This window comes from Triticum dicoccoides, chromosome 5A (assembly GCF_002162155.2).
Source record: "Triticum dicoccoides isolate Atlit2015 ecotype Zavitan chromosome 5A, WEW_v2.0, whole genome shotgun sequence".
NCBI lineage: Eukaryota > Viridiplantae > Streptophyta > Magnoliopsida > Poales > Poaceae > Triticum > Triticum dicoccoides.
This window is the reverse complement of record NC_041388.1, coordinates 528991124-529018713: the sequence shown is the minus strand read 5'-3', so window position 1 is coordinate 529018713 and position 27590 is coordinate 528991124. Positions and strand designations below refer to the sequence as shown.

Genomic DNA, 27590 nt, shown 5'->3' with positions numbered 1-27590 from the left:
GATGTCTACTTTTTTACACATCTTACATTTTTCTTATATATACGAAACATTTTTTTATACATGTTTACCATTTGTATACATGTTTAAATTTTTTAGTACAAGTTATATATATTTCAAATACATAATTAGCATTTTTCTATGAAATAGTTTTTTCAAAGTCTACTTTTTAATACACATTGTACATTTTTCTTAATACACCGCAAAGATATTTTTGGAACAATAAATGTTTAATAAGTTTTAAATATATGTTTCCATGTCTATTTTTTTTGTACACATTGTACATTTTTTGTATGCATCTAAAACATTTTCTTGTATAGGTTTAATATTTTTATACAAGATTAACGTTTTTCCAATATATGTTTTGATGTGTACTTTTTGTACGCATAATACTTCAAAACATTTTCTATACATCCAAAACATTTTTATACATGTTTAATTTATTTTATGCATGCTTAATATTTTAAAAATACACGACTAACATCTTTTCACATCATTCTTTTGATGTCCATTGTTTTCATACACATTGTATATTTTTGGTACAAATCTAAAACATTTTTTTACACTGGTTTATCATTTTTCAAACACATGATTAATATTTTTTTCAAATATATGTTTTGATGCCTACTCTTTTCGGACACATCATACATGTTCCTTATAAATACGGAAACAACAATTATACACGCTTAACATGTTTGTTGAATCACACGAACATTTTGGTATATTGTATGAAAGTTTATTTTTAAAATTCCATGTACATATTTTTGAAACACGTAACATTTTTAAATATATTTTTAAGTTATCATCACTTTTTAAAAGTTATACTAACAAAATATTACACTGCATTAACATTTTTCAAAATCTCAATTTTATTTTTTGACGTAAATTAATGTTTGGAATATTTGTATTGAAACATATTCTAAATTATAAACAAAAGTGAAAAATAACAACACAGAATATGAAGAAAACATTAAAAAAGATTAACTTAAAAGTTAGGCTGGCGCAATACTTGCAGCTGAGTGGGCGCTCCTTCGGCGAGACCTTCCTCGCTCTCAATATATAAGCGAGGCATAGGTGCTCCCGCATGTTGGGAGCCGACCCGAGAAGAATGATACGTAAATTAATGCTCTCCATTTTTTCCCGTTCGCAGAATCGTGGTAGAATATGAAGAATGTTACAAGTTCACTGATCTCTCAAAAACAAGTAATTACTTCACACCTTTTGCCATTGTTGTTTAGCAATGAATATCCGGGACAACAAATGTTGTCAAGGAAGAACGTCAAACAAAATTCTTCTTCTCATTGCAAAAGTAAAAATAAAAATTAGATCTTATTCTTTAAATGTTTGCTTTAGAGAAAAGGCTCAAGGTGAGCTTGACTTTGAATTAATATTAGATTACAACCAACAACTTACAAAGACTAAAAACAGAAAAATAGTGAAAATACAAGTTGCTGAGAAACCAACTAGCAGGTGTTGGGGAACGCAGTAATTTCAAAAAAAAAATCCTACGCACACGCAAGATCTATCATGGTGATGCATAGCAACGAGAAGGGAAGAATGTTGTCCACGTATCCTCGCAGACCGTAAGCGGAAGCGTTATGACAACGCGGTTGATGTAGTTGTACGTCTTCACGGTCCGACCGATCCTAACAACGAAAGTACGGCACCTCCGCGATCTGCACACGTTCGGCTCGGTGACGTCCCACGAACTCTCGATCCAGCTGAGTGTCAAGGGAGAGCTTTGTCAGCACGACAGCGTGATGACAGTGATGATGAAGCTACCGGCGTAGGGCTTCGCCTAATCACTACGACGATATGACCGAGGTGGATTATAGTGGAGGGGGCATCGCACACGGCTAAGAGATCAATGATCAACTTGTGTGTTCTAGGGTGCCCCCTGTCCCTGTATATAAAGGAGTAAGGGTGGAGGCCGGCCGACCCTTGGGGCGCGCCAAGGAGGGGAGGAGTCCTCCTAGTAGGAGTAGGACTCCCCCTTTCCTAGTCCAACTAGGAGGAATGGGGAAGGAAGGGGTGCGCGGCCCTGCCTTGGCCGGCCCTCTCTCTCTCTCTCCATTAAGGCCCATGTGGCCCATTAGTATCTCGGGGGGAGGGGGGTTCCGGTAATCCTCCGGCACTTCGGTTTTCTCCGAAATCACCCGGAATACTTCCGGTGTCTGAATATAGCCGTCCAATATATCAATCTTTATGTCTCGACCATTTCGAGACTCCTTGTCATGTCTGTGATCACATCTGGGACTCCAAACTATCTTCGGTACATCAAAACATATAAACTCATAATACCGACGTCACCGAACGTTAAGCATGCGGACCCTACGGGTTCGAGAACTATGTAGACATGACCGAGACACATCTCCGGTCAATAACCAATAGCGGAACTTGGATGTTTATATTGGCTCCCACATATTCTACGAAGATCTTTATCGGTCAAACCGCATAACGATATACGTTGTTCCCTTTGTCATCGGTATGTTACTTGCCCGAGATTCGATCGTCGGTATCTCAATACCTAGTTCAATCTCGTTACCGGCAAGTCTCTTTACTCGTTCCGTAATGCATCATCCCGTAACTAACTCATTAGTCACATTGCTTGCAAGGCTTATAGTGATGTGCATTACTGAGAGGGCCCAGAGATACCTCTCCCATACTTGGAGTGATAAATCCTAATCTCGATCTATGCCAACTCAACAAACACCATCGGAGACACCTGTAGAGCATCTTTATAGTCACCCAGTTACGTTGTGACATTTGATAGCACACTAAGTGTTCCTCTGGTATTCGGGAGTTGCATGATTTCATAGTCATAGGAATATGTATAAGTTATGAAGAAAGCAATAGCAACAAACTAAGCGATCATCGTGCTAAGCTAACAGATGGGTCAAGTCAATCACATCATTCTCTAATGATGTGATCCCGTTAATCAAATGACAACTCATGTCTATGGTTATAAAACATAACCATCATTGATTCAACGAGCTAGTCAAGTAGAGGCATACTAGTGACATTTTGTTTGTCTATGTATTCACACATGTACTAAGTTTTCGGTTAATATAATTCTAGCATGAATAATAAACATTTATCATGATATAAGAAAATATAAATAACAACTTTATTATTGCCTCTTGGGCATATTTCCTTCAGTATCCCACTTACACTAGAGTCAGTAATCTAGATTACATTGTAATGATTCTAACACCATGTAGTCTTGGTGCTGATCATGTTTTGCTCGTGAGAGAGGCTTAGTCAATGGGTCTGCAACATTCAGATCCGTATGTATCTTGCAAATCTCTATGTCTCCCTCCTTGACTTGATCGCGGATGGAATTGAAGCATCTTTTGATGTGCTTGGTTCTCTTGTGAAATCTGGGTTCCTTTGCCAAGGAAATTGCACCAGTATTGTCACAAAAGATTTTCATTGGACCCGATGCACTAGGTATGCCAACTAGATCGGATATGAACTCCTTCATCCAGACTCCTTCATTTGCTGCTTCCGAAGCAGCTATGTACTCTGCTTCACATGTAGATCCCGCATGACGCTCTGCTTGGAACTGCACCAACTGACAGCTCCATCATTTAATAAAAACACGTGTCCGGTTTGTGACATAGAGTCATCCGGATCGGTGTCAAAGCTTGTATCGACGTAACCGTTTAGGATGAGCTCTTTGTCACCTCCATATACGAGAAACATATCCTTAGTCCTTTTCAGGTATTTCAGGATGTTCTTGACCGCTGTCCAGTGATCCACTCCTGGATTACTTTGGTATCTCCCTGCTAAACTAATAGCAAGGCACACATCAGGTCTGGTACACAACATTGCATATATGATAGAACCTATGGCTGAATCATAGGGAATGACTTTCATTTTCTCTCTATCTTCTGCAGTGGTCGGGCATTGAGTCTGACTCAACTTCACACCTTGTAAAACAGGCAAGAACCCTTTCTTTGCCTGATCCATTTTAAACTTCTTCAGAACCTTATCAAGATATGTGCTTTGTGAAAGTCCAATTAAGCGTCTTGATCTATCTCTATAGATCTTGATGCCCAATATATAAGCAGCTTCACCGAGGTCTTTCATTGAAAAATTCTTATTCAAGTATCCTTTTATGCTATTCAGAAATTCAGTATTATTTCTGATCAACAATATGTCGTCTACATATAATATCAGAAATGCTACAGAGCTCCCACTCACTTTCTTGTAAATACAGCCTTCTCCAAAAGTCTGTATAAAACCATATGCTTTGATCACACTATCAAAGCGTATATTCCAACTCCGAGAGGCTTGCACCAGTTCATAAATAGATCGCTGGAGCTTGCACACTTTGTTAGCACCTTTTGGATCGACAAAACCTTCTGGTTGCGTCATATACAACTCTTGTTTAAGATATTCATTAAGGAATGCAGTTTTGACATCCATTTGTCAAATTTCATAATCATAAAATGCGGCAATTGCTAACATGATTCGAACGGACTTAAGCATCGCTACGGGTGAGAAGGTCTCATCGTAGTCAACTCCTTGAACTTGTCGAAAACCTTTTGCAACAAGTCGAGCTTTGTAGACAGTAACATTTCCGTCAGCGTCAGTCTTCTTCTTAAAGATCCACTTATTCTCTGTGGCCTGCCGATCACTACCTCTTGAGCATGTGTTGGTTTTCCCTTGAAGAGGAAAGGGTGATACAGCAAAGTAGCGTAAGTATTTCCCTCAGTTTTTAAGAACCAAGGTATCAATCCAGTAGGAGACTACACGCAAGTCCCTCGTACTTGCACAAACAATCAAGAACCTTGCAACCAACGCAATAAAGGAGTTGTCAGTCTCTTCACGACCACTTGCAAAAGTGAGATCTGATCAAGATAATAAGATAAATATTTTTGGTATTTTTGTTGTATAGATTGAAAAGTAAAGATTGCAAAATAAACGGTGACATAAATAGCTAGTTGACGGGAAAATAATATGATGGAGAATAGACTCGGGGGCCATAGGTTTCACTAGTGGCTTCTCTCAAGATAGCATAATCTACGGTGGGTGAACCAATTACTGTCAAGCAATTGATAGAAAAGTGAATAGTTATGAGAGTATCTATGCATGATCATGTATATAGGCATCACGTCCGTGACAAGTAGACCGAAACGATTCTGTATCTACTACTATTACTCCACACATCGACCGCTATCCAGCATGCATTTAGAGTATTAATTTCATAAGAACAAAGTAACACATTAGGCAAGATGACATGATGTAGAGGGATAAACTTAAGCAATATGATATAAACCCCATCTTTTTATCCTCGATGGCAACAATACAATACGTGCCATGCTGCCCCTGCTGTCACTGGGAAAGGACACCGCAAGATTGAACCCAAAGCTAAGCACTTCTCCCATTGCAAGAAAGATCAATCTAGTAGGCCAAACCAAACTGATAATTCGAAGAGACTTACAAAGATATTTAAATCATGCATAAAAGAATTCAGAGAAGAATCAAATATTTTTCGTCAAATATTTTTCGTAAATAATCTTGATCATAAACCCACAATGCATCGGATCTCAACAAACACACCACAAAAAGAATTACATCGAATAGATCTCCAAAAGAATCGAGGAGATCTTTGTATTGAGATCCAAAGAGAGAGAAGAAGCCATCTAGCTAATAACTATGGACCCGAAGGTCTGTGGTAAACTACTCACACATCATCGGAGAGGCTATGGTGTTGATGTAGAAGCCCTCCGTGATCGATTCCCCCTCCAGCGGAGCGCCGGAAAAGGCCCCAAGATGGGATCTCACGGGTACAGAAGGTTGCAGCGGTGGAAATAGGGTTTCGTGGTGCTCCTGGATGTTTTCAGGGTATATGATTATATATAGGCGAAAGAAGTAGGTTGCTTTTCCACATTCATCAAATACTCCTATTCATCCCCTCTGGTCGATTAATCATTCTTACGGCTACCTATAAAGTCACCTTTAGTTATGGTGTCCAAGGCATGTATCTACCTAGAATACAAGCCAACATAAAAGTTTCCGAGGAGTATTGTAGTGAACATTTGTGAGTAGATCTACACTGTGCATCCTGAATCCTATACCAAGCATTTAAAGGTCTATGTTCGAAAATACTCATGTGAGCGCGAGCTCACAGGATCCCGCTATCTGTGCCATTTATCCCCCTCATGATCTGTGCTGCAATTGGTATAGTACTAGGTATATATCCACATATATTATTACTCCATATGTGCAATGGCCCACTGCACAGGAAACCCCGTCAGTCAGTGGGGCAGCGGATCAGACGGGGTTGGACGAGGGGAACCATTTTGTCATGGTAGCTGGTCCAAAGGAGCCGGTTTGCTCATTTATGGCAGCACTGGAGGCAGCTACCAATCTTCTGTAGCACACCTCCTCGCACTCATCCTTCTTCATACAGCAGTCCACCCATTGCTCCCCCAGTCAGAGATTGAGAGCGAACTAAACCAGACGAGCGCCACATATTCTTGCGGGTAGCATGTCTGCGTCCTCATCCTCAAGCGGGGTCGAGCAACTCCCCCCGCTAATCAGCTGCCCTGAGTGCGGCGGTCGAGTCTTCACCTGGATTGCTCGGGCGGGGCAGAATGCAGGCATTCGTTTCTACAAGTGCGTCAACAAGGATGTGAGTACAATCCATTCGCCATTCCTTCATCTAAGTACTCGTTTGCAGTCAGATCGACTAATACATTGAGTTTTACTGTCCGATTTGAGTTGCAGGATGGAATCTGCAACTACATGAGCACCAAGGAGGAGTACCTTGCAGAGTTAAGCTTCCATTTGGGGACGGCACAACAGCTAGGACACGGAAGCAGCCAGGCTGGATCTTCTTTGAACCACAGAGTCCGTGTTGTCCAGCAGCAGCGCACTGTTCCAGCAGTTGCCCAAGCCTTCAGGGTTAATCAAGCAGGCTCTTCCGCCGCCGCGCTCCGTGTTCTTGTGTTCTTGGATGCTGCCATACTGTTTGTTGGTGTCCTCATTTTCTTGGCGTTGCTGAAAGTAGTCTCCCTCCTTAGCAGGTAGAAGGTGGTCTTGTTGACAGAATAGAAGGAATAATTAGGTAGTCTGTCTTTTGTATCGCAGTGCTTGGTAATCAGAATCAGGTTGTGTGTCCTTTGTATCCCAGTGGTTGGTAATGAGAATCAGGAAGTGTTTCATTTGTATCCGAGTGGTTGGTAATGATATTTGTCAGTGGGTTCTTCTGGAAGACCGTTGTTACGATATGTGTCATGCAATTGGTACTCAATTTATGTTCAGATATTTATTTTTGCCCCGACCGTATTTTTGGGCAGAAGTACTAATGTTAGATCTTTGTTCTATAGCCAATAAAGCGTAATTTTTTGTGAGGAAACCGGTTACTTAATTAACTACATTAGAACGGGCTGCCGCTGTCATCGGCATGACCGGTGGACGCAATAAATTCTTGCACCTACTCACCGTTCCAGAAATTTACTGACCTTATCTCCAACCACCAGCCCGCACCCACCCAACAGCCCTCATATCACCCCTCTGTTTCGCTTGCCCCGGTTTAAGCTCCTCACCCAAGCGAAGTCGCCGGCGATTTGGCCCACGGCGAACCCATTCCGGCGGGAGATCTATAGGTAAGTGCTCATTTTTTCAATCCCCTCACCCCACCTTCTCCGCCCCTCCTCGTCCCATGCATATGACCCGAGCAATCCACCCATTATCTATTCAAATTTGCGCAAGATCAGCAAAGATGGATCTGTCGCACCATTCAATCCCAAAATTCATGCTGCTGTCAAACTGCTTGTGTGCTGTATCCGGATCTGATTCAACTTATCCTAACGACCAGTCCTAAGTTGTGTTGTAATAATTGTCTTCACCGTATTTATTAAGCAAGTTTAGTCATACGCCTGTTTAACCCAACAGTAGCTACTTGAGGCACCAGGCAATCTGATTATCTAGTACTAATGTTCAGTTCAGCATAGTTCGTCAGGCATGGGGAGCAACACATGTACAGATGATTTTACTCCATGTCTTGTAGCAAAAAACTCCATCATTCTTTTATCAGGGTACATTAGTTCAAGCTCACTCACAATAAAAGTGTTCTCAATTGTAGGCACCATGTCTGACGCTGGTAGTTGTGATGGGACCGTAGCCTCTGGGGATGCAACTAATGATAACACCAATAGGCAGCCATTGCAAGCCAATTATGAACAGGCACCTCCTGCTCCAACTTCACGAATATCAGTCAGAAAAGCAGTAGAAGTGATCCAGACATTTGACGATTACAAGAGGTGGCTCATTACTGAAATTGGGTTTGGTGGAATGCTAAAGCTACCCTTGTTGCAGAAGCTCAACCTTAAGTTTAGTGCCTGGACTATGAGCAAGGTCTGCGTCGAGCGCCGACCAATTGTTCTGTCAGAAACCAAGGTACTAAAGTTTTTTGCGGAAGACATCCACAAGGTTTTTGGCATTCCGTGTGGTCACCGAAGTGTTAAAGGGCGTGATGGCTTCATCACGCCAGAAGCGGTAACATTCATAAAGAGGACATTAGGGATGGACAGGACGGGAGTGCATAGCCTGCATGCGGCTAAGGAATTCCTTCTCCGTGACATTTCCGAGGCTTCCAGCAAGATGGAGAAGGATTGCTTGCAGATTGCATTCGTCATATTTGTTATGGGCCATGTTCTGGCACCTAGAACAAAACATGATTATGGCACCATAGACTACTGGGGTGCGCTGGCAAATACGGAGAACATATCATAATTCAACTGGTGTGAGTTTGTACTTGACTTTTTGCTAGAGGCAGTCCGGCGGCTTAAGAACGATATGATGGCCAACAATTTGAACACCAATCTTGTTGGTTGCCACTTGTTTTTACAGGTTTGTCTGCTATCTGTGCTGAGGCCACAACAGCCGGCTCATCATCATGGTTTATGTGATCCTTTGTAATGCTTTGTGTGATACATTTCTCATTCACATGGATGCCGTATTAACAACCTTTATATGCAGATATTCTTCCTCGACAATGTTGACCTTGGAATTTTCAATAAGAACCATAATGTCCTTCCTCACATTAGTGACTTCGACCAAAGCAGCATGAATAACATGATAACAATGGCGACTCACATTGGGAAGGGCCCCACATCCTACTCGAAATTCATGGTAATCTTACTGTTGTTAGGTGATAGTGATGATTGATTCTCCCTCATCATAACAAATGTTTTTCATATGTATCCATGGCAGATTCGTCAAGGTAATGATCTATGCTACGCTCGTTGCAACATTGCTGATTCCACTGAGAGAACATCCAACCAGCCAGTTGATGGCGGCAATATGGAAGAAGATGTTGGCAAGTTCAACAATGACAGGAACGATTCAGCTCATGTAGCATCTTCAGCTGTCAGGAACCTAATGGATGTTCAGACACCACTACGTATGCTTGGACCAATGGACTTTATAGAGCACATGCGGAGCCGATACCCCAGTCTGGTAGGTTTCGCTGCTACGGTTTCTTCTATTTTTTGTATTTTCTTTAACTTCCAACAATTGCAATTGGGGCTACTCTCGCCATCTTTACTGAATCTGATGTCGTATGTGGGTTAACTTGTTTGCTGCAGGTTAGGGATGAGTTGAGTTTTATATTGAAGGAGCAGAATGCCAAATGCCAGCGTGAAATCAACACCGCCCGCGCAAATGTGCAGGCAGACATGATCAAATTTGTGGACAAACTAATGGCATCAATCAGCAAAAGGTGCATCTGTTGTACTGCTAGAGGTTTTACTAACTGTCCGGCAAGAGCAGTAGATACATTTCTAGTTGACACACTGAGGACTCCGGTTGGCCAGAAAATACCAGGTGTCAGGCTCGATATGTCTGCTTGCAAAGGTCTCGAACCGTTAACATTGTAATTACCTGCTTTTTGTTTACTTGCATATTGCAATGAATTTGCCATGTGCCGATTTTTTATTATATATGTTAACTGTAACTCCAATTTCAGATGGCAACTCTGAACCGAGGTTCCATGGTGATGACCAGTCAGACCGTCAGCAGAACAAGAGGTCGCGACATGAGGAAGGAGCACCCGCAACAATGACATCTCAGATTTTTTCAGTTTGCAAGGCAGACACTGCAAGCTATCAGTGAATTGTTTATTGACCTTCCGAATGATGGAAGCACCACGGTGTTTGGACAAAAGGCAGAGGGACTTCCTGGAAGAAAATATGTCTTCAGATCTGGATTCCAGATAGACCCATGGATCAGGGGTGCTGTCCCGCTACCACCGCAGCCGTATGTGTCCCAACAATTGGAAGGGTTCTTTGCTACAGCACCGACAGAAGAATTATGCAGGTGCCTATCTCAATGCAGACTCTTCTGGTACATGTTTCTTAACTATAGACATCTATTCACCATGAGGCTGACACTCCATTGTATATATATCCAGGAATTTTCTTGTTCATGAGAATCCGAGGTTCTTACGAATAACGGGTTCAATGTTGAAATGCCAGCTGGTTGAAGATGAGCTTATCGACCATGAGGTGATGTCAGTCATTATCAGAAGGTATTGTCAGTCTGACCAGGAAGCAGATAAACACTCACCATACTTAACTTGGAGGCACCCAATTGAACCAGAATTCTCGGTCAATCTTACATAGCTATCGAAATTTTCTGCACGTTGTTCTTTAATATACAGTATGGTCATGCAATCACTGACTGATGGATTTTACTAAATGCAGACGCTTGTACTATCGGATCATGATTTCCTACATACGGTGTCAATACAGAAAGCATTGTGTGCCGACTCACTCAAATATGACATCACATCAGCTCAGCTGGTATGAGAGTGAACTAGCATCGGCCATTTGATTTTTCTCTTATCATATGCCTACTAGTTGGTCACCTGTTGCTTCATTTCTTATATGCAGTTCTTCACCCCTGTTCCACGGCCTAAAGGATGGATTGTAGTTTTCTGGGACATGGTAGCCCGCCTCATGTTTGTAATTGATCCAATGTACAGCAAGAGAAGCCAACCCTTGACCACTCAGCAGAGAGATGAGATTACAGCTTGGAAGCTACATGATGCCTTGTTTATTTGCTTAAATGAGTATTATGCTGGCTGGCCTGTGAGGAAAGATGGATGGAAAGTCACGTTCCCCGCACTTGCTGATAGCATTTTTTCTCGGTAATGTGTTTTCTATCTGCAATTTGCTTCCATCATTATGTCAAATGTCATCTGTGGTTTCTTATGGAATTTGTTTTGTGATGATCAGTAATGAGACTGGAGCTTGCGTCGTCCATATAGCCCGCCATTGCGATGGGAAAAAGCTGAAGATGCCCCTCACCAAGGTTGGTTATCTATGTCAGCTAGCCAAATTACCTTTTGAGTCATATTTCTGTGACTCCATTTGCAATTTTTTGTCCTAACCACACCAAATCCCGGTGCCATAAAACAACACAACATATCGAAGGTGAAGCGGGAAACGCTGTATGAGTGCATGATATAATATGTGACCACATCATATAATATGTGACCAAATTGCTCAAACATTGCCCTCGTGTAAATCTTCCCGGCATGTCTCTCAGTTGCCAGATTTTCTCGCATAAGAGGCCTTCCCTGAGAAACAATGCATCAATAAGTAAGCAATTAGTTCATCATACGAAAAAACCGAATTTTTAATCTGGAAAATTTGTATTTCATTCACCACTTACTATTGTTGTCCGCTTCTCCTCATAATTCTCCTCAGATTCTCTGTCAAAAATTAAACTCATGTATTTCCTCACGAAGATATGCATTGGACACCCAGGGGGCACATAGTTCTTCAACATATGATTTGCGCTTTCACTCCGTTGAGTACTAGTCATCTTTGCACAGAATACGCCCTTGAAATACGGCTTCGCCCATTTGTGTCGTATCTCGTACAAATTAGTCATGTAGTCATGACTTTTCAAGTTGTATTTCTCTATTAGGTACTTCCATCCTTCCTCGAACTCATCTATTGTTAGCATGTGGTTGAAGACCTTATGGAACTCTAGTCGGAAATCACTCTTCTTTGAGTACAAAGGGCCTAGCGACTCCTTTGCCTTCTTTAGCACATGCCACTTGCACCATCGGTGTGCCGTGTCTGGCATCACATTTTGTATGGCAACCTCCATTGCCCTGTTCTGATCTGCAATTCACAAATACAATGGTCAATAGTGTTTCACCCCACCTGATTCAATGCATAAATGCAACATAAATTAAATTAGTTCTGCACCATCTTACCAGTCAGGATTGTCTGTGGTGCACTACCGCCCATTATCCTAACAAACTTTGAGAAGACCCACTCAAAGGTTTCAACTGTCTCATGCCTCACAAGCACACCAGCTAATATGATGCTCTGGAAATGGTTGTTGACACCAACAAATAACCCAAAGGGCATGTCATACAGGTTTGTCCTGTACGTCGTGTCAAATGTAACCACATCCCCAAAGAAGCTATACTGCAGCCGGCTGTTACCGGTAGCCCACATAAGGTTGCTGATTCTGCCCTCATTGTCTGCTTGAACCCGATAGGTAAACTGTGGATCCTTTGAGCACAGATCATGGAAGACTTCCATTGTTTTCTTCACATCATCCTCTGAATTCTCGCGGCTAATCTTGCCACACAAATTTCTTAATGCTCTTTTAGTGAACGGCACATTCTCCATCCTCCCGAAGAAGCTGCCTATAATGCTATACACCTTAGCAAGATTTACATTATTCTGCCGCAGCTGCTTCACTAGGTCCCTGCTGTAAACATCAATATGCTTGTGTGACGGCCAGTGTATTGTCTGTCCATAAGTTTGGGAAAGTGCATGGTTGTGCCCATCTCGATGCTCTGCTATGTACCATCCATTGTCCTTTGACCGAAGTAATCTGACGAGTGCTGGGCATTCACAGCGGCACGAACGAGTATTTTCGACAATTGGCTTCCCCTGATACAAGAAAGAAGAAAGTCAGATACATAATCAGGGATTTTCATACATGATCATAATGGGAAAATGCTACAGCTCTTGGGGTGTATAATTATCTGTACCGCGCATCCGCAAACTATCTCTTGCATACACTTGGTCCTGCTAACATTTAGCCTGCTCTTTCCATATCGTATTTCAAATCCCTTCTCCCATGAATACAGATTGTAAAAGTCATAAGCTTCTCCGAGCGTGTCAAAAGTTGTTCCAATCTTTGGCACCATAACCACTTCGCCTGGATGCTCCGCAAATTCCCTGACAGTCTTCTCCAGCGCAGTTACCCTGTCTGCACAAGGAGGCCTTCCTGGAGCAGCAGCACCAACTCGCACTCTGCACAGACAGATCAGCGAATGAATTACATGTGACTATCAGGTACAGCCTAACGTTTTGGAATTACAAACCATAGAATGATGTCATTAATATATCATATCACAAATCAGCTGCTCAATATATATCTGCATTAACAAATTCATGCGACCTACCAACATCCGTAGATATCTAACTCATCAGAGGTTATGTACTCTGTTCCACCGTCGCTTCGTCAGTTAAATGTCGCAAATCTGACAGTACAGACTACTTTGCCGAACAGTATCGAGTATTTTGATTCACAGGGTCGTACCTTTGCGTCCACCCTGGTGTTTTGGGGTCAATTTGTTCAATTGAGTTCTCGGAGCACTGAGCCATGTCCGCGGCTCCTGCCTCCGCCGGGCATATCTGCCCGTCGGCGCTCGAAGCCGCCGGGGCTGCATCCTGAACCTCGGCCACCGCGGCAACTGGGAACCGCACGGGTTCCATTGAGCCGTTGTTATCATTCACCTCTTCCAGGAGTGTTTTTATCAATCAAAAAGCAAGTTTAGAAGACCGAATCTAGATCAGTTCCCAACCACAGAGCCAAAAACAATGATAATATTTGGCCAAGCATCAGATCCGTACCTGTTTATAGGCTGAAGTAGGAACTCCATGGTCGCCGGAGCCTCTCACGGGTTGCTTCGCCGCCCACTTCCTCCCGCCAGAGTCAATATCTCCGCCTCGAGTCTGATGGGGATGATAGCCAAATCCAACCTCACTCCTCTAATCGGCCACTGTACCAACTACTGCAATAACTGCGGGCTCTGCCGACGCTAGCGGAAAGCACCGGACCTGATCCACGGATCAGGACGGCGGCGAGAAGCTCGAGCCACGGCTCAGCCGCGCTCATGCGACGGCGTGCATTTCTCCGTCGAACTTGCCCCGGCTGTCAGACGAGTATTGTGACGTATATCTAAATTTCCCGTTGTCGCTATGGACCCACCCACCCGAACTAGCATTGAATACAACGAATCTCACAGCAATCCTGGACGGGTGTGATTCCGAGCTCCTGTGAGCTCGCGATCACATACTCCGCGTCCGTCTATGTTCCCTTTTCTTGAAGTTGAGTACTTCCACCTTAGGGGAAATAGTAGTAACAGGAAAAACTAGCCATGACAACTAAGTAAACCAAAATAAACTACTTGCTGAAATTTAAACGTTTTTGTTGTTTTTGAGTTTTTCAAAGTGTAGAAATCAAATTAATGATAAATAAAAAGCGACTAAGCAAAGTAAATAACTAGGAGGAAAAATAATTAAATGCAGAACCTATGATCTTTTTGAAAACACCCTCGGCAACGGAAGATGCAAGATGGTTACTTCCTGGTATGCTCGTCTAACATAATGTACCCGACAGATGAATATTTGTTAGGCCGTGAAGATAATAAGTTTGTAGTATCTGAAGAATCCTCTCTTGGTATTTGAGAACCAAGGTATCGAATTTGTGGAGTTCCCCTACAGGCCAATGATCTGGCCGTCACACAACTAAAGAACTTGAGGTTGTCAATCCCACTAGCTTTGCTAGTTCAAAGAATTAATGTATTGCGTGGTCAAAGTTGATTTTTGTTTACGAATGAACAAAAAATCAGAATGTTACGAAACTGAAAATAAAGAAAACTAAAGCAAAGGGATCCATAATTCCTAGTGACATCTCACCAAAGCAGTAGAATTAGAGTTGTCCATAATTCATTTTGTAATTAGAGTTGTTTATCAATTAAATTGCAATGTTTATGAATAATTATATATGTTACGAGTACACAGTCACAATGGTGTCCTCTTCAATAAGTACTAGTACTTGCTACTACCTCATTTACGGTTTATAGGGCTTATCTCAATTTTTTTGTTTTTTATAAGTCTTTTTCCCTCCTCATCACATGTTGAAGGTGCATTAAATCAGTCCATGCAACAGTTAAGCCTGGCCACAAAGACAATATTATAGATAGTATCATACATGTCAACTATTTTTGTCGAGGTGGCACACAATTGAATGAGGAAAGAGATGCTTGTATCATGATATGATACCGTATCATATTAAATTATGTAGTAGTATGTGTCATGAATGACAATAAATAAATGTCATTATATTTTTTTTAAAAAGGGGATGACCCCCGGCCTCTGCATCTGGGAGATGCATACGACCACTTTATTGATTATTCTTGAGAACCTTACAAAGTATTACGAACAATATACCTGAATCCACCATCTTGGCAACATATGCCGCTACTCCTATCCATATGATGAAGGGATGCTAGCTGGGCCACTACCCAGACCACTCACCTAAGCCTAACATCAAAAGCCGGAAGCCCCAGCCGAGCCACATACCGGGTCTGGGGCACAATCCGGTCAGACGCACTTGTGTGTCGTCGCCGTCATCTTCCACAGGTCCGTCTTCAGATTATATTGAGGCTTCTACCTTGTCTAGCCACTCTGGCATCGACGTCACCATGACGCCAGACAGCTACCTCCTCCTGCGCGAGTCCATCTCCGCGCATCGGACGCCGAGCCTCCACATCGCCATGCCGCCGATCTCCACCGCCATCAATGTGTGAGACGAAGTACCGCTCCACCATCCCCTAGCCATCATTTGCTCCAAAAACAATGCCCCCAGGAGGGAAAGCGATAAAACACCATCATCGTCCGATCCGGAAGACCCAGATCTAGGGTTTCCCCCGGAGCATCCCGAGCCTGAGGACGCAGACTGCAACGACGATGCCTCGACAAGGAAACGACATCTAAGACGCCGTCATCGTCCGCCATGACCGTAGTCGACGGGATTTTCACCGGCAGTTGCTCCATCAGACGTGCACCACCGACGTCGCTGGTCCCTTCAACCGAAGTAAACTCCAAAACGATGCCCTAAAGAGGGACTACGACGCAAAAGCGTCGTCATCGCTCGATCCCAAGGAGATCTAGGGTTCCCCCCGAAGATGCCCGCGCTGTCAAGGATCAGAGAAGGGTAGAATCCCGGCGGATCTGCCCAGCTGCCGACGAGTCGCACCCGCCACCGTGCCGACGGCAGACCATCGATCAAGGCCCATGCTTGGGCATACATCTGGCCACGCCGCCGCGAACCGATCCGGTCACGCCGCCACGCTCCGGCCGAGGGGCGCCGGCCCGCGCTAGCCCCACGCGAGCGAGAGGGCCCGAGTCCCTGCCGCCGCCGGCGACGACCAGGCGGCGAGGGATGAGGAGGAGGAGTGGGGGAGGGCCGGCCGACGGGATCTGGGGGCCTCCGGGCCGCCCACGCAGGGAGCGACTCGGGAGGGGATCTGATAAGGTGATACGCATATCATAAGGTTATTATGATACCAAGTTATGATGTTGTGCACTGTGAAGATAATATCATATGCATAACACCAGTATATAATACTTTCCCTTGTGATCAGTTTAAAGCATGTCCAATAGATTATGTAGATGAAATAATAATAAATTTCTACATCGCAAGAGGGCAAAAATGGTGCTCCAATTGCTGATGTAGTATATGTAATTTTTATTTACTCGAGGATAGAGCCTGATGTGTCACTCGAGCAAAACGTGAGCAGTCACATGCACAACCCCAACTGCTGCACGAAACATTCTCACCACGCTCGAGCTCCTCCACCCGACCACCGCCCCCAGCGATTTCGCCTGACAAGGTTGCCTCCACCGCCCATCCATCCTCCCCAAGTCCGGCGCGACCCCGCCACCCTGGACACCCACCAGAGGATCCGCCACCGTGCCGATTTGGATTCACCGTCGCGCTGAGTTTCAGCCGATTAGACTGTTGGCTGGAGCGTCGGCGCCCGTGATGGCTCCCGCAGCTTGTGGCCATCGTCCGGAGTAGGACTTCTGGCCGCCGGACCTACCACGAGCAGGAGCGCGCCCGCCGCGGCTGAGCCGGGCAGCCTTTCGGTCGGCATCTCCGGTGCCGCGTCGCCGAAATTACGGGCGGCCCCAAGCCGGCACGAGTCAACGAGGCGGAGGAGAGGCCTCTGTGACCGGCATGGCTACCATCTTTGCTTCGACGAGCAGCTGCTCGCTTTCATAATCCTGGAGCACAAGGCGTTTGACAAAAATTGCACATGGTAGTACTTCCTCCGTCCCAATTTTTTTTTAAATTCGTCTAGATACAAATACAGATGTATCTAGTATTAAAACGTGACTTCACACATTCGTATTTAAACAAATTTAAGACAAAAATTTTAGGACGAAGAAAGTAACATACGTAACTTATATTTACATCACCTATTAGAGCACCAATGCCTTATTTTATATCACCTGTTGGAGTAAGAGGTTTTTGATGATGTAAAACCACATTTTAGTGTCCGAAAATACTTGTCATTAAAATGAAGAAGAGGGAATGTATCTAGACGTATTTTAGTTCTACATACATCATTTTTTATCCATTTTGTTGACAAGTATTTTTGGACGGTGGATTTATTTCAGGGTTTCCGACGATGCGCATTCAGTGGGAGGAGACGTTCCCGTCGACGACGAGGTGTCTACGTTGACTTCATAAATTTCAAAATGATATGCCGGTTAAGTCTTTCAAAGGTGCTCATAGGGGTAAGGTGTGCGTGTGTGTGTTTATAGGGATGGGTGTATGAACGCTTGCGTCTGTACTGTGTTAAAAAAAAGTATTTTCGAACGAAAAGAGTAAATATTACTCGAAACACAATTTTAATGTATTTTATACTCCCTCCATCTGGAAATATTTGTCTTAAAAATAGATAAAATAGATGTATCTATAATTAAAATAAATCTAGATATAATTATTTTTTGGACAAGTATTTTCGAATGAAGGGAGTATCATATATTGGAGATGCTCTACTACTAGTATTATACTATATGCATGAGAAAACCAGTAGTATTTACTCACCGGTCGCCACCTATAAGAGCATCTCCAACAGACGCCCCAAACGACGCGCGCGCGCGGTAAATTCAGCTTTTAGCGTGCGGGGGGCGGTTTGCCGCGCTCTAGCGTCCGCGGGAAACAAACTCGCGCCGGAACCGTTTGCGCGCGCGCGAGAAAAGGCGCTAGCTCGCGCGTAAGATTTGGCGCGCCGCTTCGTGCGCGCCTATAAAGCTGCGCGCCGCTTCGCCACGCACTTCTCCACACTTCTTCTTCCCCTCTTCCTCTCCCTCTCTGCCACGCGCCGCTCCAGCGCCCCGCTACCGCCGCGCCGCTGAGGAGCGTCCGCCTACCGCGGCGTCCGCCTGCGCCCCAACGGCTGCTACACCGCGGAGATACGCTCCGGCGAACTCCGGCTCGACCTCGGCACGTACGGGACGGCGCGCGAGGCCGCCCGCGCGTACGACGCGGCGGCGTGGCGCCTAGGCCGGCCGTGCGGCCAGATGAACTTTCAAGAAATGTACACGCTCCAGCAAGCGCTCAACCTCGCCCCTCTGCCTCGTCTGAACACGGCGGAAGACCGTGCGGAGCACGCCGAGCGGCAACGCCGCCTCCTCGTCACCCAGGAGGACGAGCGGGTCATGGCGGAGTGGCGCCAGCGCCACCCGGAGGACGTCGCCTACGAGCAGGCCTACTGGGCAAGGCGCCGCGAGGAGGACACGCGAAGGCGCCGCGAGATGCGGTTGGAAAGGCGTCAGCGGAAGGCGTTGGCGAATGCGCAGTCCGACATCGTTGCAGCAGGTGGGCAGTCGTTCGTCGCGCCGAACGATGATCGGTGGCTGGACATCTGGCTAGACACCTCGGACGACACCGTCGAGGATGATAATGATGATGATGATAGCGACTTAGAGTAGTTTCTATCTAGTTGCGCCGTAGTTTATCTATGCTTTCGAACTATCTATCTAGTTGCACCGATGTAAAATACCTTTGTATCGTTTTTTATTTATGCAATCTATCTAGTTTTTATTTTATCTATGCGTTTGAAAATTAAAAAAAATTATGTGCGCGCTGCATTTTTTGCGCGCTGCTAGACGGATGCAGCACGCCGTGCCAAACCAGGCGATGAGCACGTGCTAAAGCTGTTTTTTGCGCGCGCTGCGTTGGGCGCCTGTTGAAGATGCTCTAAGGCTCTAATGCACTAGCTTCGTCTCTGCCGGAAGGGAGGGAGTAGTGAGGTTTGGGGCCTCTGTTTTGAGATCTCAAGGGGAGGTTTCAGAGTTGCTACTGGAGTACAGTAGTGGCTTGTTTCCCGTTTATCGAACTGATTGGAAATCTGGAATGCATCCGGCCTCTAGAAACAAGGGAAACATCAGACGTACGTCACACGCACGTTTTTGAACTCGTTAAACAACTTCTTGGAGCTCGTCCCGTACGCCGTTGGCAATCAAAACTCAGCTCCTGTGCCAAGGTAGAGTAAATTGCACAGAAGTACCACAATTAAGGCATTGTAAGCAGATTGGTATCAAGATTGGTAATTTTTACATGTCAGTACCAAGATTGGGGCGAGCCGTTGCAAAAAAGACTAAAAGTGTGTTTTATACGTATTGACAGAAAAGCTGACCGGTTGGGCCCGCCCGTCAGGCGACACGCTGGCCAGTGCGCTCGTGCCCGCGCGCTGACTGGGCGCTGACTGGGACGAGGCCGGCTCGCACCATTTAGGGCGCGGCTGGTGCGGTCGAGCCACACCCCGACCCCGCTCTGCCCTCTTCCTTCTCCTCCTCGCCGGCGGCTGCCTCCCCGCCTGCCCCGCCGCCCGCCACACCACGCCACCGTAGTCATGGATCGAACTGCTTAGGCGCTGTCACCTCCACCGCGGCTGCTCGTCCCTCGCGCCCTCCTCTCCCCCGCGGCTGCTGTGCCCTAGGCGACGATGGCCTCGGCTACTCCGGCAGGCGACGATGGCCAGGGCGATGCGAGCGGCGGCGACCTCCCCCGCTTAGGCCTCGATTGGAGTGGTTGCTACTCCAGCTCGGAGTACAGTAGCGAGGACGAAGATTTTGCGGAGCCGGCGTTGTCGATGGAGCAGAGGCTGAAGATGGCGCGAATTTGGTTGGCCAACCCTAGCACCGCCCATCAGTGGACTCATGGCATCGGTGGTGTTCTGTAAGTGTTCCATTGTTCCATCTTTGCAAACTGAAATTGGGGATTAGGGTTAGGGTTTACTGCCTGGTTTACTGTCTGCATGTTTAGCACTCTAATTGCTAGTTCCTAAGTAGAGCAGAGAAGTATATTGGATTACATGAGTCCTAACTAGAGCAGAGCAGAGCAGCATTAGTGGATTACATTGTTATTTCTTAGTCCAAATTGTCAGAGCACCATTAGTTAACTTAAACAAAGCTTTGTTATATGTTAACTTAAGCAAAGCTTTGTTTATATGTTAACTTAAAAAATTCCTAACTAGAGCAGAGTCCAAATTATATGTTAACTTAAACAAAGCTTTGTTTATATGTTAGCCTATCTGTTAAGTAAAATTGTTTATTAACCATTTTTTCTGTTATTTCATTTTGCAGTTTGTATGATGACATTTTGGATGTTAGGTTCTATTTTGATGCTTCAGAAATGTTTGAGTTGAAGCTCTGCAGTTCAGATGTAACATACCTGAATATGATTGCAGTGATGGAAACCCAAGGATTTAGTGAATATGATCTGTTGTTTCACATTGAGAATCCACAATTAGGGGAGAAAGGATTGGAGATGGTAGAGTGTAATGCTGAGTTGCAATTAGTAAAGAAGCAGGTTGAGGAGTCTAAGGTCTTAAATTTGCTAGTGAGGGCATGTCCACCTCCTTGCAGCCAGTTTGAGAGGCAAGAATTATCCACTGTTGTGTATGAAGAGCCTGTGTTATATGATCTCAGTGAGGCACCCATCTATGCTGTTAATGAAGAAGGAGTTGCATTTGAAAGTCAGAGTAGTAGCTACAGTGTAGCTCATGGTACTGGTCTTTGCACACAAGAGAGCAAGAATGTAAAAGGAAAAATGAAAGCTGTTATGGAAATAGAAGAAGAAGAGGGATATGTTGGCAGTGGTGGTTCTGATTGTGAAGGTGAAGAGGACATTGATGTACCACCTTTTTATATGGGTGATGCTGATGACATAGAGATGGCTGAGGGAAAGAAACAGAAAGAGTATGATGAAATGGAAGAGGAAGAAACAGATGATGAAGAATCTGAGGAGGAAGAAGTTGTGCATTATGAGGGTGACACAGAGGTTGAGGAACCTTTTCAAATGGATGAAGATGACAAAGTTGTTCCACAGGATGTAGAAACTGTAATTGTACATGAAGAGAAGAAGAAGAAGAAACAGAAGCTTCCAGTTAGGAGAGGGCCTACAACAAGGTCACATTCAAGTGTAGTATCAGAGGAGGAACCTGATTTCAAACCTTCATCTGATGAAGAAGAGAAAGGATTGTTGAAGGAGGCTGATGATGATGGTTTTGAGCCATTGTCATTTGTGCTGCCAAAGAAAAGGAAAAGCAGGGCAAAGCAGAGGCCTCCTAGAAAATGGTACAATGAGAAAATGGATGCACCACATGAGCAATTATGTCTACACATGTGTTTCTTGGATCAACATCAATTCAGAGAGGCTTTGTTGAACCTACACATCACTCAAGAAAGAAACTTCAGATATCATAGGAACTCAGATCAAAGAATAATTGTAGAATGCAACCAAAAAAATTGCAACTTCTTTATGGTGGCAGCAGTTATAAAAGGTGAAACTACTTTTGTAATTAAGAAGATGAGAATTAAGCACACTTGCCCTCCTAGTACAGAGACAACAAGGGTAAGTGCCAAGTGGCTTGCACAGAAGTATGAGTCACTGTTCAGATCTGATCTAACAACTGGCATTCAGACTTTGATTGATGCTTGCATGGAGAAGTATGGTGTGGATGTGCCCAAGTCAATGGCATATAGAGCAAAGAACATAGCTATTGATGCTGTGCTAGGAGACCACAAGAAGCAATACCCTAGGTCGAAAGACTATGCTCAGACAGTGATGGATACAAACCCTTGGAGTAGAGTAGTAGTCACTACTGTAACTCCAACACCCACTGAAAAAATCCCCCATCCAGGTCCAAGATTCCATGCTATGTTCTATTGCATCAATGGAGCAAGGGAGGGGTTTCTCAAGGGGTGCAGACCATTCATTGGTTAGTTTGTTCACCTTGTGGATTAGTTACATATTGTTTCATCTTGAAATGCATTTGAATGTTTTAAATATTGAATTTGCTTGCTCATTCAGGTGTTGATGGGTGCTTCATTAAGTTAACTACTGGTGCTCAACTACTTGCTGCCACTGGTAGAGATGGCAACAACAATATATACCCACTAGCATTTGGTATTGTTGGGCAAGAGGACACACCTAACTGGTGTTGGTTTCTACACCAACTTAAAATCTGCCTAGAAGGAGAAGAGGGACAGTTTGGTCCATATACAATAATGTCAGATAGACAAAAGGTATGTGCTTACATCTTATGTCCTTGTTCCTATATGGTTGTTTTGTGCTAGATAGTAGCTTAGCTAGTTTAATTGTGTGTCCCAGGGCCTACTAAATGCAGTGAATGATGTCTTTCCTAAGTGCAACCAAAGGTTCTGCCTTAGGCATATCTATGCAAACTTCCAAAATGCTGGGTTTAGGGGGGAAGATCTGAAGAAGTGTATGGATAATGCTGCCTATGCATATAGTGAACACAAATTTAACATTGCAATGAATGACCTTAGAGCTGAATGTCAGGAAGCTTGGGAGTGGCTTTGTCAAATACCCAAGAAAACATGGGCAAGGCATGCATTTGACACAAACTGCAAGACTGACCTTGTAGTTAACAATTTGTCTGAGGTGTTCAACAAGTATGTCCTAGATGTTAGGAAGAAACCAATTAGGACAATGTGTGATGGAATAAAGGATAAACAGATGATGAGGTGGCATAGGAATAGGGAGAGTGCAAAGACAGCTAGATGGGACATAACACCCCATTATAGTGAGAAGCTAGAGGTTGAGAAGGAGAGGGCCAAATATTGCAAACCAATTCAAGCTGGTGTGAACTTGTGGCAGGTTACAAGTGGGCAGCAAACCCATGCTGTTGACTTGCAAGTGCACACATGTGGGTGCAGAAAATGTGACCTCAGTGGCATCCCATGTAACCATGCCATCTCAGCAATCAACAAGGGCAAAAGAAAACCAGAGGATTATGTCAGCAAGTTCTTCAAGAAAGAATTTTATGTGGCAGCTTATGAACCAATGATCTATCCAGTTCCTGGTGAGCATGACTGGACAAAGACCCCTGGTCCAGACATTGACCCACCTGCATTTAAAGTGAAGAGAGGAAGAAAGAAAGAGAAGAGGATCAAGGGAAAATTTGAAGTTCCAAAGCCTAAGGACACATCAAGAATGGGGACTATAACATGTGGCAATTGTGGACTGCAAGGACATAGGTACACAAGCTGCCTCAAGCAGTTGAAGCTTGAGCTGGCTTTGAGGAAGAACAAACATGTGGTAATCCTCTTATAAGTGGTTTTCCTTCTTGTACATTCCATTTTTTTAAGTACTTACTCATTTTCCTTCTTGTTTATGCAAGCCTCTTGCAAGGAATTCCAATGGTGGTGGTGCTGCTACTACACCAGCAACAACCTCTCATGCAGCTCCTACAACAACACCAACAGCTGGGAGAGGAGCTGGGAGAGGAGCTGGGAGAGGAGCTGGGAGAGGTGTTGCAGCAGCTCAAGCTGCTGGAAGAGGTGCTGTGAGAGGTGCTGCACCAGGTGCTGCAAGAGGTGTTGGGAGAGGGAGAGGTGCATTCTCTGCCCCAAGACAATCTGGTCCCTCCACATCTACTGCTCCCTCCACATCTGTTGCTGGGAGAGGTGCTGGTGGTAGACATACTGGATGGGGGAGGTACTTCTATGCAAGTGGTAACTAGATACTTCATGTGGTGGTGTACAATGTCATCTTTGCTTTGGTGGTGTACTTTAAGAATCAATGCCATATATGGCTTTTGTTGATGTGGATGCAACTTATGAGTGAATGCCTGGAATGGACTATCTTGATATGCTGGAGTTATTGATTATGCAAGCTTGGATGGTTCTTTTTATGATTGATATGTTGTTATGATAAAAATGGTTCTTTTTATTATTGATATGTTGTCTATGCTTAAAATGGTCCTTTTTATGTTGTCTATGTTTTGGTGGCTCAGGGTCGACGGAACCACCTAAAGCCATCAACTAGGGTCTAGGGTGTCTCGGGGTCGACGGAACCACCTAAAGCCATCATTTTGGGTTTTGGTGGCTCGGGGTCGACGGAACCACCTAAAGCCATCAACTAGGGTCTAGGGTGTCTCGGGGTCGACGGAACCACCTAAAACTATTCCTTTTGCAAATGCATTTAAGCATTTAAGCATCACTCTAACATATGTAACTATTCCTCAAATGCATTTAACCATCATTTTCAGTCTAACATAAGCAAATGATACTAACTGGAGTTCAACACATTATAGGAATACACAACCATTGTTCACATTACATAGTGGAGTTCAAATGCACAATCCATCCTTTTCTCACAAAAGGATGAATAGCATATTAGTAGGTACATAAACAGCCAGAGTTCACAATTAGTTCTAGAACCATACATTACACTACCATAATTCTAAGTTATTAGGCCATTGCACAGCCATCCTTCCCAAAAGGTCTGCAATGCCCACTAATATTAATTCATCTTGTTCAGTTCTCCAAGATGGCCTGGATCCCCTTGATCTTCTCCTTCAGCTTCTCCTCTGCCTTCATGAGCTCAGTAATCTTAAACTCTTGCATCTGCTTCTCTTCTTTATGGTTTTCCTTAAGCTTCAGCAGATCAGCAACCTGGAACTTCAACTCTAGCTTCTCTTGGGTGAGCTTCTCCTCAAACTTTGTGAACTCTGCATTCTTCAGCTCCAAATTCTCTTGAGCCTCAATCCTCAATTGCTTCTCTTTCATCTTCTTCAACTTGAGGTTTTGGATGGCAGTTGCTTGAGCACTTGTCAGGTTGCACAGGATTTCAAACTTCTGTTGAAGCTTCTCTAGAGTTGCATCTTTCTTTGCCATTTTTGCATTCATACCAGCCACCAATTCAGCTCTGCATTGGTGCTGATATGTGACAGCTGACTGCAGATAACTGAAATCCACAACCCTATCCTGCTGAAAGTCCACAAGTTGATGCACATCTTTCACTAACTTGTCATATTGTGCATCCAGCTTCTTATTTTCTTCTGTCAAATGGTGAATAGTTAAAGAACTTTGAAGATTATCATCCACCCTAGAAGACTTGCTCTCTTCAACCATTGACCAAAGCTTCAGCAATGCATTCTCCATTGTTGGGGGCCACTGCTCATCAACCCACTGAACAAACCCACAATTCTGACCTTCCTGGAAAAATAACAAGGCAAAATTTAGTTCATGCCAGTAGCTAATGTTGGTACTGACCAACACTGAATTTGCACATCCATGTGCTAAGCAAGAGGGTGATCAGTATATAATTAGCAGAGTAACACTACATTCAACTTTGCATAATAACCAACTTACAATTGGCCATTAATATAATGGAATCCTACATTAGCCTAGCTAAATACACTACATTAGCCTGCAGGAACAAACTAGCTAATGACAGTACCTACTATCAGCAGTAAGCAACAGTTACTTATTAAGAGTCACACATCAGCTAATGGCTAATGTGAGTACTAAGCAACATTGCATACAACAGAGCATTCATGTGCACACAACAGAGTATGCTTGAGCCTATATTTAGCCTAAATGCACTCTACTGACCATAATATTCACCATTCCTACAATGAGCACTACAGTATGACATATATGACTAACAAAATTACCAATCACATAACTAAATAACAATTGGCAAACAAGACTATGTGACTTCCAATGAACATATCCTGTGCATAATCAATAAGGCAAGAAAATTACCGGCTCTGCACATGCTAAGAACCTTCTCCCAGTCATTGTTCCTTCAAATGCAACAAGCCTCTCTGATGGCTTCCCATGCTTCTCGCACAGCACTATCAGATCTAGCTCAAGACCATTGTAATCCGGGTCCTGAAGAGAGAAATGCACCTGCCCAAGCAAAATCCAAGTTAGCATCATGTGCAGAGGACGAGGACAAAGCAAATCAAACGAAATCCTCACAGCAAAGACCACCTAGACAGAAAAATCCCAAAATTTTCCTAAACCTAGCCCTAACCCTAGCTCCAATGGAGTAACTGACCTGATTGAGCCCATCGGTGGAGGTTTCGGAGTGCATGTACGGGAGGCTTGAGTTCTCGTCGCTGCTCTCGTCTTCAAAAACCATGGCTGCGACAGCGTCGTGTGGCGTCCGGTGGGGGCGGGCGCAGCCGGCGGCGAGGCAGAGAGAAGGAAGAAGAAAGCAGAGCAGAGCGGGGGGAGTGAGCGGGGGTGTGGCTCGACTGCACCAGCCGCGCCCTAAACGGGAGTCGGCCTCGTCCCAGTCAGCGCCAAGTCAGCGCGCGGGCACGCGCGCACTGGCCAGCGTGTCACCTGACGGGCGGGCCCAACCGGTCAGCTTTTCTGTCAATACGTATAAAACACACTTTTAGTCTTTTTTGCAACGGCTCGCCCCAATCTTGGTACTGACATGTAAAAATTACCAATGTTGGTACCAATCTGCTTCCAATGCTCCAATTATGGTACTTCTGTGCAATTTACTCGCCAAGGTACAGTTCCTGGGCACTGTGCCGTGGAAATGAAATGAAAAGCAAGGCGGGGCGGGCGGCTGTCTACAAAATGGCAGGCAGTTCACCGCCCTAGCAAAAGGGCAGCGTACCAAGCAATCAAAATCAGGTGAGGGGCACCCTCCCTTACTGCTGCCAGTGTCAGCGTCAGCTAGCCAGATAGAAAATTCAGAACACACATGGACAAGTACTCCTACTTCCTTTCAATCAAAGAAAGGAACATGGACAAGTACTGGACTGATTAATGTTGAAGCCGATGGACGTCCTTTCAGTGGTAAGAAGAATAATGCACTGTAGTATTAACCAAATTACACTCACCAGCCATGCAATTAACCTGCACTTTCCAACCTATCAGTAACTTGTATCGTCTTTAGGCTAATCATAGTGGAGTATCATATATTAGTATCATGCATATCATACTAGTGTATGATACCATCTTCATTGTGCATAGTAGTAGTGTAGATGAGCCTATCTTATTTATTGTCTTGCATGATAAATAATAGCGTATCATTTATTGTGATGCGGTATCTACCTACGTTACTCTAACCTTCTTGTTCTTCTGTAATTATCTATCACATCATCATGTTTGCTAGTCTTGAATGCATGATACCGGCTAAGATACCATCACTATAGCCTTGATACCGGCTAAAAAACCATCACT

The 27590-nt window shown here is 44.3% G+C and overlaps 1 protein-coding gene across 3 annotated transcripts; it reads left to right on the top strand.

Annotated features, from left to right (window-relative positions):
• The first annotated feature begins 7485 nt into the window (after nucleotides 1–7485).
• Nucleotides 7486–18019, top strand: LOC119302535. Of its 3 annotated transcripts, none has more exons than XM_037579568.1 (10): nucleotides 7486–7616; nucleotides 8096–8862; nucleotides 8992–9144; nucleotides 9226–9471; nucleotides 9600–9867; nucleotides 9980–10329; nucleotides 10488–10619; nucleotides 10716–10814; nucleotides 10905–11161; nucleotides 11250–11297. In XM_037579568.1, exons 2-6 carry the CDS (start codon nucleotides 8809–8811, stop codon nucleotides 10123–10125), a joined length of 867 nt encoding a protein of 288 aa, XP_037435465.1. In that variant the 5' UTR covers nucleotides 7486–7616; nucleotides 8096–8808; the 3' UTR covers nucleotides 10126–10329; nucleotides 10488–10619; nucleotides 10716–10814; nucleotides 10905–11161; nucleotides 11250–11297. The 3 variants fall into 3 exon arrangements, with proteins under 3 accessions (XP_037435465.1, XP_037435464.1, XP_037435466.1); XM_037579567.1 differs by having other exon boundaries at nucleotides 10424–10619; XM_037579569.1 differs by lacking the exons at nucleotides 7486–7616; nucleotides 8096–8862; nucleotides 8992–9144; nucleotides 9226–9471; nucleotides 9600–9867 and adding an exon at nucleotides 17739–18019 and having other exon boundaries at nucleotides 10152–10329; nucleotides 11250–11325.
• Nucleotides 18020–27590: the final 9571 nt, after the last annotated feature.

Excerpts from the sequence above, each read along its gene's own strand:
- LOC119302535 (XM_037579568.1), top strand. The coding sequence starts at position 8,809 with ATGATGGCCAACAATTTGAACACCAATCTTGTTGGTTGCCACTTGTTT. Across the intron at positions 8,863-8,991 it reads GTTGCCACTTGTTTTTACAG|ATATTCTTCCTCGACAATGT; the intron begins GTTTGTCTGCTA and ends CTTTATATGCAG. Across the intron at positions 9,472-9,599 it reads GGAGCCGATACCCCAGTCTG|GTTAGGGATGAGTTGAGTTT; the intron begins GTAGGTTTCGCT and ends TGTTTGCTGCAG.